This window comes from Cetorhinus maximus, chromosome 20 (genome assembly GCF_964194155.1).
Source record: "Cetorhinus maximus chromosome 20, sCetMax3.hap1.1, whole genome shotgun sequence".
Taxonomy (NCBI): domain Eukaryota; kingdom Metazoa; phylum Chordata; class Chondrichthyes; order Lamniformes; family Cetorhinidae; genus Cetorhinus; species Cetorhinus maximus.
In genome coordinates, this window is record NC_135898.1 from 29,963,854 (window position 1) to 29,974,816 (window position 10,963).

Here is a 10,963-nt window from a genome sequence, read left to right on the forward strand (position 1 = left end):
ATGTAGACTATAACCTACAGAGCAGGCTCATTAAAAACAATAAAGTGGTAACCAGAGAGCCATAATCCGCAGTACCCAATACACTATCTACTCCTAGAAGCCCAGAGAGACCTTTTTTGTTTCTTTTGGTGCTCCTTTCTTATTTGTTTTTACTTATATGGAATTGCAGATTTAGGAAACACTGTTATCAAGTGCTGCATAGCTGCTAGATAAATCCCAAATTATAACAGCAAAATAATTAACAATTATTTTAAGTGTTGATTTAAATATGTCAGACAAAGGCATCCCTACATTACCTTCCAGAACATCATCTGTACCTCTTCAGTATTAAAATGACATGACCCTTTGCTAATTCTCAGTATACCTGGACCTGGGTCTTTAATGTCAAATGAAATTTACCCATAGGATTTATTGGATCCAGGCTCTTGATCCCCATGTCACATTGCTGCAAGAACCGAAAAATTAAGCCACAGGGCTGTCCGGTATTATTCTCTATCACCTTTTGAAGCTTGACCAAAAACCTAGCCAATCAAATGTGAATCTTCCAAAACCGAAAGTACATGGAAGTAGAGACTTTTAGTCTGCACTGTCAGCACATTCTACCAGACACAATCCACTTGTCACTTGTTGCAAATCCCATTTGACATACAATAGCACTCTGGATGGCAGGAGATGGACAAGCTTTACAAAGCTTAATTTCCCAGTACTGCTTCAATTCAGCATTCTGCTTTGTTCTGACTGGTGACTTTTTGATTTGTTTCTAACAGGTGCTGATATTTTCTCAAATGACATCAATGCTGGACATCCTAATGGACTATTGCTACCTGAGGGACTATAAATACAGCCGATTGGACGGCTCCATGTCTTATACTATGCGCGAGGAAAATGTACGTTTCTCTGAGAGGCTGCATCTGAAACTCTATTCTCCTGCCTGCTGTTAAACTTTAAGTCATTTTATATCTTGGCTATCTGCCTTTTAAAACAAAGCCAGCAAAAAACTACTTTTAATACCTGGAAATACTGAATGCTACCAAAGAGATTGGACTTCTTTTTTCATGCAAAGTTACTTGTTGCTTTGAGATTTTCAGCTTTCTGAGGTTGTAGGCTGCATAGAATAGTGGTCAAGACTAATGTTCCCTCAAGGCCACACACAAGCAGCCTGTTTTAAGTTGCCCGTACATGTGTGATTGTGCAAAAAGATTAAAGCACATGGGCCCTTTAAATGAATCAGCTATGCACTAAAAAAAATTGAAGCATGCACCGCACAAGATTTGACCAAAGGATGTTGAATATTCCCTGGAGATGGATGGAAGGGACAATCTGATAAAGCAGTTAATGTATCGACATATACAGCTGAAAAAAAGCCAAATTGGAAATGGGACTGAGGGATTAAAAATAATTAGAGGTGGTTAAATGGAACCGAGGTTTACAGATTGGGATGGTTGAATGGGACCAGTGGTTGCAGGAATCCGTATAGTTAGAGCTGTCATTAGCCAATTGTAGCTTCCGGTGCCGCTGGGAGTCTGGGAATGTCATTGAAAGGAAAATAATTAGGCAGGGATGTATAATCTGGGATTAGATGGATATCTTGGAGTTTTACTTTATTTAACTTTTGGGCAGTGTGTTGGGGAGGGGGGGGAAGTGATAGGGGAAGAGCAAATTTATGGAATCTGGTCTTAATTAGCAACCCAAAAGCTGAACTCAATTCTGGCAATTCGAGGGATTTTTAGTTGGCATCATGGGAAAAGAAAATTACATTAAAGCTGCTGGATTGGCAGAAAAATCCAATTGGTTCACTGTCCTTTGGGAAAACAACCTGCTGAACCTCTTGGTTTGGCCCCTGAACCAACCACCCCTACCCCGTTTGGTTGCTGAACTTGTCTCGTTCTATCTCTCAACCAGTCCTTCCAATCTGGCCTGTGTATAGCCCTGTCCCACAGTATGTTGGGCTTTTGGCCTCGGGGATGGGCAATTAGATAGTGTTTTCCAAATGTCCCCATTTCAAAATTTAGCATAATTTATCAGAGTGCTAGAAACATAGTGAGAAGGTACTGGATTATATTTCCCTGTTTCTGCTTTATGTCCTGATGTTGGATGCAGTTTGCAATAATCCGAAAATATCACTAGCGTGAGTTTTGGATGGATAGTGGGTTGGAGCACAATGCTTCTCATTAGAAAGTTATGGTTATAATTGCTATGCCTTTGGTTCTTTTTGCAGATAAACAATTTCAACAATGATCCTGAAGTCTTCATCTTTTTACTGAGCACTCGAGCTGGGGGTTTGGGCATTAACCTGACAGCAGCAGACACTGTCATTATATATGACAGTGATTGGGTAAGCACCGTTCCCAGACAATCCCTTCGGGGCTTTGAAGCTACCAGCTGAGGTTTGGTGTTGATCCTATGACCATCCATGTGATTGTTGAGCACCTTTCTTGTGCATTAGGCAGAATCTGCTGTCGCTGATCAGTAAAGTGCAGTTTGTAATATCATTTGGAATCTGGGTTTTTAACACTTACCATTCATGTTGTACATTCTGTGGCATCTCGCTGTGACATTTGCATTACAAAGAGGGCACATTGAACTATTTTAATGCAAGAATGATATACAGGCCTGTTGGTGCTGGGAACGATTTGAGATGCTGATGGTGTTTCCTACAGTTTATTGGTGATCTATAACACACTGCATTTGCACTCTGCGCTGTTGCAATGTGTTTGGAATGGGGAATTTAGTGACATATCTGCTCTTGGCTCAATTTGCAGGAAAATGTAGCAAATAATGTAAATTTTAAACGCTAATTGTGTAAGCATCTCCACCTCTTCACAGTTGCAGCCATTTCAAATTAGATTCTGTAGGGGGGAGGGGCCTGGCATTTCTTCTGCCTGACCAAAAATCACATTTAATTCGAGGATGATCTCCAAAAGCTGAGTGAGTAAAATCGCTGCCTAGGTAGTTTAACTTCAAGAATGACCACTTGCTGAAGCAACTTGAGGATTGCCAGGCCTGTGGCACTGCGTTCAAACAGTGGCAGCAGCAAATTTTGCAGGTCGTTGTTGCAAGTCATTGTATGTATTACCTGTCCTTGGCATCAGATGTTCATACATAATTGTTTCTGCATCTTTTAGGCAACTCATTTTGGTGTCATGTAGCATAGTTAGCAGTATCAGTGCTGAGTCTGTTAACTCAATGACAGATGATGAATGATAGAACTCTTCTACTGAAACTTGAGGTATGTCACCTTATATCGTTCCAGAATCCTCAGGCAGATCTTCAGGCTCAGGATCGTTGTCATCGGATTGGCCAGACCAAACCGGTTGTGGTATATCGCCTGGTAACTGCTAATACCATCGATGAGAAGATTGTGGAAAAAGCTACAGCAAAAAGGCGACTCGAAAAGATGGTTATACATAAAAGTTGGTGTTTGAATATAGCATCTTCTTGGTTGGGAGGGTAGAGGAAACACCATCTGACAACTCACCTTTACTCTCTTAGTGAATGTGATTTGCTTATTTAGCAGTGCAGCACCTACTTTTATTTTAGGCACCCATTGTCTACATTATTGACAGATTAAGGAGAACTACACAGAAGAACATAATGGCACAGTGGGTTGGTTGGTCTCTGGTAACTTGGCTGAAATCCAAGCCAGACTGATGAAATGTCGTCCTGTGTGTGAAAGGCTCCTATTGAAATATGTTTCGGTAGTCTAAATGCAGCTTCTATTGGGAATTGGCTTACTCTCAAGTGTCCCTATTTTGGCATTATCTCAGTCAGGCCCTCAGGAAGAATAGTATAGGAATGAAGAAAATGTCACTGGCATAGTCCAGGATGGTCCCGTGGGGTTGGGGCAGGACAGGCTCTGAATCCAGATGAACGTTGCCTGACCTGAGACAAACTGACACCGGGTGTCTGAAATGCCAAGATTTTCCATTTCCGCAGCAACACCACTCTCACCTGATCATGAAATAAGAAAAAAAAACTTTACACTCTATCTAGAGATGTGCCTCTAACTTGGCCTCCAAACAACCCTTTAATGCACCCAGTATGACATTTTCCATTTATGACATTGGCCAACCTGTGGCCTTTTGAGTTATGAGTACCAGTAGGAACCAGGATTGCTGTGGTGAAAGAAGTGTATCTTGCTGCACTGTTGAATCCTTAAAACTTCATTTGTCTCATTCAGAATGGTCAAATGTCTCTTCCATTCCTGTTCAGATAAGTTCAAAGGCGGCAAGTCAGGCTTGAAGCAGTCTCGGAGCTGTCTAGATTCTACAGAGCTGATGGAGTTGCTGAAGTCTCGGGATCATGAAAGGTAAAGTAGAAGCAATAGAAACTGTTTAGCTTTTTTGTGTGTTTCTTTACAGTTTGGTGTCTAGCTTCTCATATTGTTTCAAAGTCCCATGTTGCATTTAAAATTGTTTTTCTGAACTTTCATCCGAATCTGCATTGTTATCCCACACTCTTCCCTACATTCATACTATCTGAATTCCAGAATCATAAAATAAAACACAAAATTCTTGAAATATCAGGCACCCTGGCAGCAACTGTGGAGAGTAAAACAGAGCTAACAGTCTGTAACCACTGACCTGAAACATTAATTCTGTTTCTCTCCACAGATGTTGCCTGACCTACTGAGTATTTCCACCATTTTCTGTATGTATTCAAATTTTCGACATCACAATGTTTTGCTTGTGTATTAATTCTAGAATCATGGCAGTCTATTTTCTGCCCTAACTTATTCTTGGACAGGACTGTTATAAGTTGTAGAAGCCCAAGAGACTTGGCCTTTCTCATAGGATTCACACTAATTAAATTGCTCACAGACAAGGCGCAATGCATGAGCAGACACTGACTCCACTCCAGTCTTGTGTTGGTTTGAGGCACTGTGCCAGGATATGGAGTGAAGCTTCCTTCCCTGTTGACACTAAACATTTCTCAGTAGTTTATAGCTGGGTTCTAGTGCTGTTTGGAATGGATGCTTATTTCCTTGTATAATTCATCAACATTTGTAGTTTGAACACACTGATGTTTTTGTACAGGACAGAGGATAAAGATATTACTAACTGGAAGAAGAATGGGGCCCCAGATTCAGCTGACTGAATCTGTTAGTTATTGCAGTGAATTGACTAATCCTAATTAATTTGCTGGCTACTAGTTAAGTGCAGACTCTCAGCTCAGCACATCGCCAAACCTCACTTGCCTGAAATGTTTTGTCAATCTTTCCAACAGAGTGGTGAAGGGATCCACTGAGAAAGTGATAAGTGATGTTGACCTTCAGACCCTGTTGGATCGCAGTGACCTCAGCAGTAAGTTCAAAACGCGTGCCCGTGTTTCTATTGAGCACCCTGTTAGTGTGAAAATTAGTCCCCACCATTACAGCCTTCAGTTTTGATCTGAAATATAATATCCAACAACAATATGTTGCATTTATATAGCACCGTATAAAGTAGGAGAACAACGCAAGGTGCTTCACAAGTGCGTTGTCATTTAACCACAGGAGATATCAGTACAGATAACAAAAAAAAAGTTGGTCAAAGAGTTGAATTTTAAAGAGCATCTTAAAGGAGGAAAGAGAGGCAGAGAGATTCACATAGACATAAATAGGTGCAGGAGTCGGCCATGTGGCCTGAAGCTTGCTCCAGCATTCAATAGCATAATGGCTGATTTTTGATTTTGACTGTCCTACCCAATCCTTCTTATCCATTATCTCATCGATTTCAGCCTTGAATACACACACTGTCTGAGCATCTATAGCCCTCTAGAGTAAAGAATTCCAAATATTCACTTAGAATTAGGGAGGGGATTCCAGACCCTAGGAGGCAGGCAGCTGAAAACATTGCTACCAATGGAGTGACTAAAATCAGAATCAGAAGAGCACAGATATCTCCAAAAGATTTGTAGGATTGGGAGGTGGTTAGGGAGAGGCTAGACCATAAGAGGGATTTGAAAATAAAGATGAGAACTTTAAAATTGAAACGTGCCAAACCGGGGGTCAGTTTAAGCCAGTGAGCATAGGGGTGATATGTGAACAGGACTTGATGAAAATGAGATACAGGCAGCAGTACTTCAGATAAGCACAAGTTTATGTAAGGTGCAAGATGGAAGGCTGCCAAGAAGAGCATTGGAATGGTCAGGTCTAAAGGTAACAAAAGCATTGTTGAGGACTTTAGCAGATCAGCAGAGACAGGGTTGTGGTTAGGCAATCTTAGCGATGGTGCGGATGTGTGGTCAGAAGATCATCTTGGGATCAAATACAATACAATACAAGCTTGTAAATAGTCTGGCTCAGATTCAAGACAGTTGCAATGGAGAGGGATGGAGTCTGTGGCTGGGGCATGGAGTTTGTGGTGGGGACCAAAGATAATGGCTTCGGCCTTCCCCTCAATATTTAGTTGGAGGAATTTCTGCTCACCATCCAATACTGGATGTCAAATGAGCAGTCTGACAAATTGGAAACAGTGGAGGTGTCAAGGGAGTTGATAGTGAGATGGAATTATCAGCTTACATGTGGAATTGGACGTTGTGTTTTTAGATGATGTTGCAGAGGGGCAGCATGTAGATGCGAAATAGAATGAGGTGAAGGTAATGTTGTAGGAGCAGGAAGAGAATCATTGCAGGTAGTTTTCTGGCTGTGATTCGAAAGACGAGTGGAACCAGGGAAGGGTAGTCCCACCTAGCTGGATAATGGAGAAAAGACATTGGAGGAGGATGGTGTGTCAACTATGTGAAAGGCTTCAGGTAAAACAACTTGTATTTTTTTTATGGCACCTTTAGTACAGTAAAACATCTCAAGGTGCTTCAGAGTGTTGAAAAGGATGAGGAGGGATAGTTCGTTGTATTCTGAGTCACATAGGTTGTTAATCTGATTGAAGGGATTCAAAAATGGATTGCAGGAAAGTTTTGGAAGGAGACAAGTTCAAAGGCACTGGAGAGGAAAAGGAGGTTTGGAGTTGGAGAGAAGGACAGTACCTGAGGAGAGGGAGCAGTTAATGAGGAAAGGAAGTGAACACTCTCATATTCAAATAGTCGTTTGGTAATACAGAACTTGAGCATTGCTGGAAAAAGAGGCATGTTTAAGCTTTTCGTCTTGCACTCATCAGGACACTTCGCAAGAATACCAATATAACGGGGAAAGCAACAATTTATACTGTATGCGAAGAAAGTGCTGATTGCACCACTGATTGTGACTGACAGTTAACTGTCAAGCATTGTTTGAAATTTAAACCAGGCAGTTTGACCCTGATTGGTCAAGGCATTGCCCTGAGGAATGAGTCAGCGAATGGCTGTCACTTATTTTGTTTAGCTGAAACAGGCGCAATGTATGTACATGTTCTTTCTGTCTGCAAAGAACAGGGTCCTGTGTGTTAATATATGTAGCTTCCAGCACACGCACACGCGTCACATTGCGACCCCGACTGACGGTCTTAAACTGTTTTGAGTTTTGCAAGCATGAGCTGGTTGGGTAAGGTCTGCACCCTGCCCATTATGAACAGTGGCTCGGCTGTTTGATATGATCCACTACTCTTTGGGATGTATGGCCTATGTACCTAGCGTCACACTGGTACTAAAATTCATATGCCACGTTACTCATTTGTGTGATAGGCAGAATGTCTTTTTGGCTTGACGGCAGCATCCTGTTAGTGGCGAATACCACTCATGTTGTTACTGCATAGTAGCTGCGTGAAACAGCTAGCTTCACCTGTTGCTCAAATTTTTGAGATATCTTGCCCTTCCAGGGTGATCTACGGTAGACTGGGCACTTTCAGGGCTGAAAAGTGACGGCCTTAGGCCCGTTCGTGAGTTTGTGATATACAGCACGAAATGATCTGATCAGGATAACCATTATCCCGCAGGATGTCTTTGATGCAAGCTTGATGCTGAAATAGGGCGCATGGTGAGCAAATGGCTCGGGCCCTATTTACAAGGTTGCCGATAATACCAATCTTATAGCATGTGGAACTATAAGAATCCCAACGTGTGTATTGACCAGTGAAGGTAGGCTTGCGGTAGACAGTAGTAGAGAATCCCCTGGCAGATTTATCAACTAGTATATCCAGGAAAGGGGTTCATTTGACACCTCCATTTTATAGGTGAATTTGAGCGCAAGATGGAGCCCATTAAGACATGTAAGGAAATTGTTACATGTAGCTGAAGATTTTAAACAATGCTTGGCAGTTAACTGTCAGTCACGATCAGTGGTGCATTCTCCATGGCAATGCCACTTGCCAACCAATCAGCACTTCACATTCAGTATAAATTGTTTTTCCCCCTTATATTGGTATTCTTGCGAGTGGCCTGATGAGTGCAAGACAAAAAGCTTATACGTCTCTTTTTCAACAATACCCTCATATCCCTCACCTTTACTTAGAAAAACACTTTGCGGTAAATGTAAGCAAGAAACTGTACTGATTTGCAAATGTACTGGAGAGATGCACTGTAGAGTTCCTGAAATGTTATTTGGAAGAATTGTTTTTGAGACATGTCAGTTTGTATGCACCATTGCCAGTGTGATGTATGTTGTATTTGGTTTGCTTTCTTACAGAACAAATGAAGAAACGTACCTCAGGAATCAAAAACCAGACAGACAAAGTTTTCAGAGTACTTGATAGTGGTGACACGAATGCAGGAATCCAACTGTGTGGGCTGTGAGAGATGGCTGGAGACATCTCTTTTTCAGGTGTTAGTTGTGCTGTTCCCTGTCCTCCTTTCCCCAGTAGGGAAGAGTCATAGTTTGAGTGAAAGTCACTCCTGGAGTGCAGATTTAGGATCAGTCTGCATTCCTAAGGTTATTGATCTAACAAGCCATCCTGCTGTTAAAGTTTTTAAAGTGGGACTTTTTTTTAAAGAAGTGTTTTTTTTTGCACAGTAGCAAATGCAGATTGTTTTTTTCAGTTTGAGACTTATCGCTGCCTGGAACCTGAATAATGAGTTTAATTTCACACCTTTAACCACCGGACAGGTGGAATGGGCAAATAAAGATTGATTTTTTTTTTTGTTTGTTTTTGCATTTTATTCTACATAATTCTGTTTAGTTTACATGTATGTTGCGCTCTTACCCTCTTAAGATATTTGCACATTTATGGTCTCAGCAGAGGAGGCCTTGATCAAGAGAAATAGGAAGTTGACATCAGTTTGCCAGGAGTACCAGTGTGTGCCTTACTGTTGTAATTAATGCCAGCCATTGGTTGTTGGCATCTGATTCAGAATTGAGAAGTCTGGCAATGTACCACTGGATGTTTTTAAATTCTCATGGTCTTCCTTCACCGTCAGAAGAGAATTTGCCGCCATTGTTTTTTTTTAGTCTTGTTTTTAAATAAATCGGCACCAAGGTGGTGTCACTGGACGCTGCTCTCCCCACTCTGACAGGCAATGCTTCAGTTATTGATTTAAAAATCGCAGTGATTTCTCCCCCCTTTTGAGTTTTGTGTCAAATATACTGAATGTGCAGTTTATTAAACTGTTTGACAGCAGTCAGATTTCTCTCTCCCCTTCCTCCCTCCACCTGTGTTAATTGTTACCATATGAGGTTAAGGGGTTGCCAGTGTAACTTGCTCAGGGTGGGACCCATTGCTCACCCAAACACGACTTGATTTAATTAGAATGCCAGGAGAGCGGAGCTGAAGTGGAAATCTTACAAAGCACTGCTCACTGCACCTTGTTTTCCGTTTGCAATGCGTCACCACTTCTGTTGAACCCAGGGCTAGGGGATGAGGGCTGGCACTGAGCTACCTCCAGTAACAACACCTAGGATCATGAAAGCCTGGTTCTTGGGAACAGTTAGAAGTGTGGATTTTCTTCTCTTTAGTGCTATTGACAGCAATAGTTCATGTGAAATGAATAGAATGGTTAGTGGTAATTATGACGTATTAAACCTACTGGAAACTAAGAAATGTAACCTTTGAGATTTCAGTTTCCTTGGGAAAGAGTAATGCTGCTGTTTCTTTAAACCATTTGGGTTTGGATAATTGCACAGGGATTAAATTGGGGTTTAGAGAAAATATCGGAATAAAGTTTGTAGGACCTGAATACTGCAGCTTTAGTTACTGCTTAGTCAAGACTTTCTATAAACAGATGTCTAGCACTACAAATAGGAGACTGATCCCTGCTTGTAAAAAAAAACCTGGAGGACCAGAATACTTCAGCATCATCAAGACCAGGGACCAGGACCATTCGTTCACCTCAAACTTCAATCCCTGATGTGTGCTGAATGCTGATGTATAAACTGTAAAAATAAAACGTTTTTATTAGAAATAAAATTTTCAAATTGGTCACAGTGCTGGCATTTTATTTTCCAAATTGCAAATCAAATTTCAGATACTTTTCTACATTAGTTTATTCCTCATGATGAGTTCAGAGACTATTCTGTTATTAAACCTTGAACATTTAATGCAGATCAGTCATGGGGAGATCTGTGGCATTCTTCATGTTTAAATGTTTTCACAGAAGTTTGACAGCCTTCTTGTAGCTGACTTCTCTCACTTGTTTTCTGCTTTACTTCCATTCTTAATCCCTCTTCCTGTGCATCACAAATATTTAACTTTTAACGATTGAACACCCATTGTGTAGCTTTCCTTAAACCTAGCTCCTTTCTGTCCTATATTGCTACATATGTTCCAAGTTCTTGTGCTTTGTCTTTATAAAAAGAAAGATGTCCTATTTATGTGGTGTCTTATGTAGGGAGAATGCAAAGCTTCCAGTGAAAAAAGTGCAATTATTGTTAAGTTCAAATATGCAACAGTCAGTATGTGCACAATAAGATATCACAATAGTATTTTTTAAAATTTATTCTTTCCTGGGCTGTGGGCCAGTATTTGTTGCCCATCAAGTTAAGAGTCAATCACATTGTCGTGGGTCTGGAGCCACAGGTAGGCTAAGCCAGGTCGTGGATGACAGATTTCCTTCCCTAAAGGACGTTATTGAACCAGATGGGTTTTTACAACAATTGACAGTAGATTCGTGGTCACTA

The 10,963-nt window shown here is 41.1% G+C and overlaps 1 protein-coding gene across 1 annotated transcript in view; it reads left to right on the plus strand.

Moving 5' to 3' along the window:
• The window catches only part of hells (helicase, lymphoid specific), a 60,619-nt gene extending 50,354 nt beyond the window's left edge, over positions 1-10,265 (plus strand). Inside the window, exons 17-22 of the mRNA XM_078565848.1 lie at positions 768-887; positions 2,219-2,335; positions 3,254-3,413; positions 4,213-4,309; positions 5,227-5,303; positions 8,540-10,265. Coding sequence (XP_078421974.1) covers positions 768-887; positions 2,219-2,335; positions 3,254-3,413; positions 4,213-4,309; positions 5,227-5,303; positions 8,540-8,646 — 678 coding nt within the window. The 3' untranslated portion in view covers positions 8,647-10,265. The remainder of the gene's footprint in view (positions 1-767; positions 888-2,218; positions 2,336-3,253; positions 3,414-4,212; positions 4,310-5,226; positions 5,304-8,539) is intronic.
• Positions 10,266-10,963: the final 698 nt, after the last annotated feature.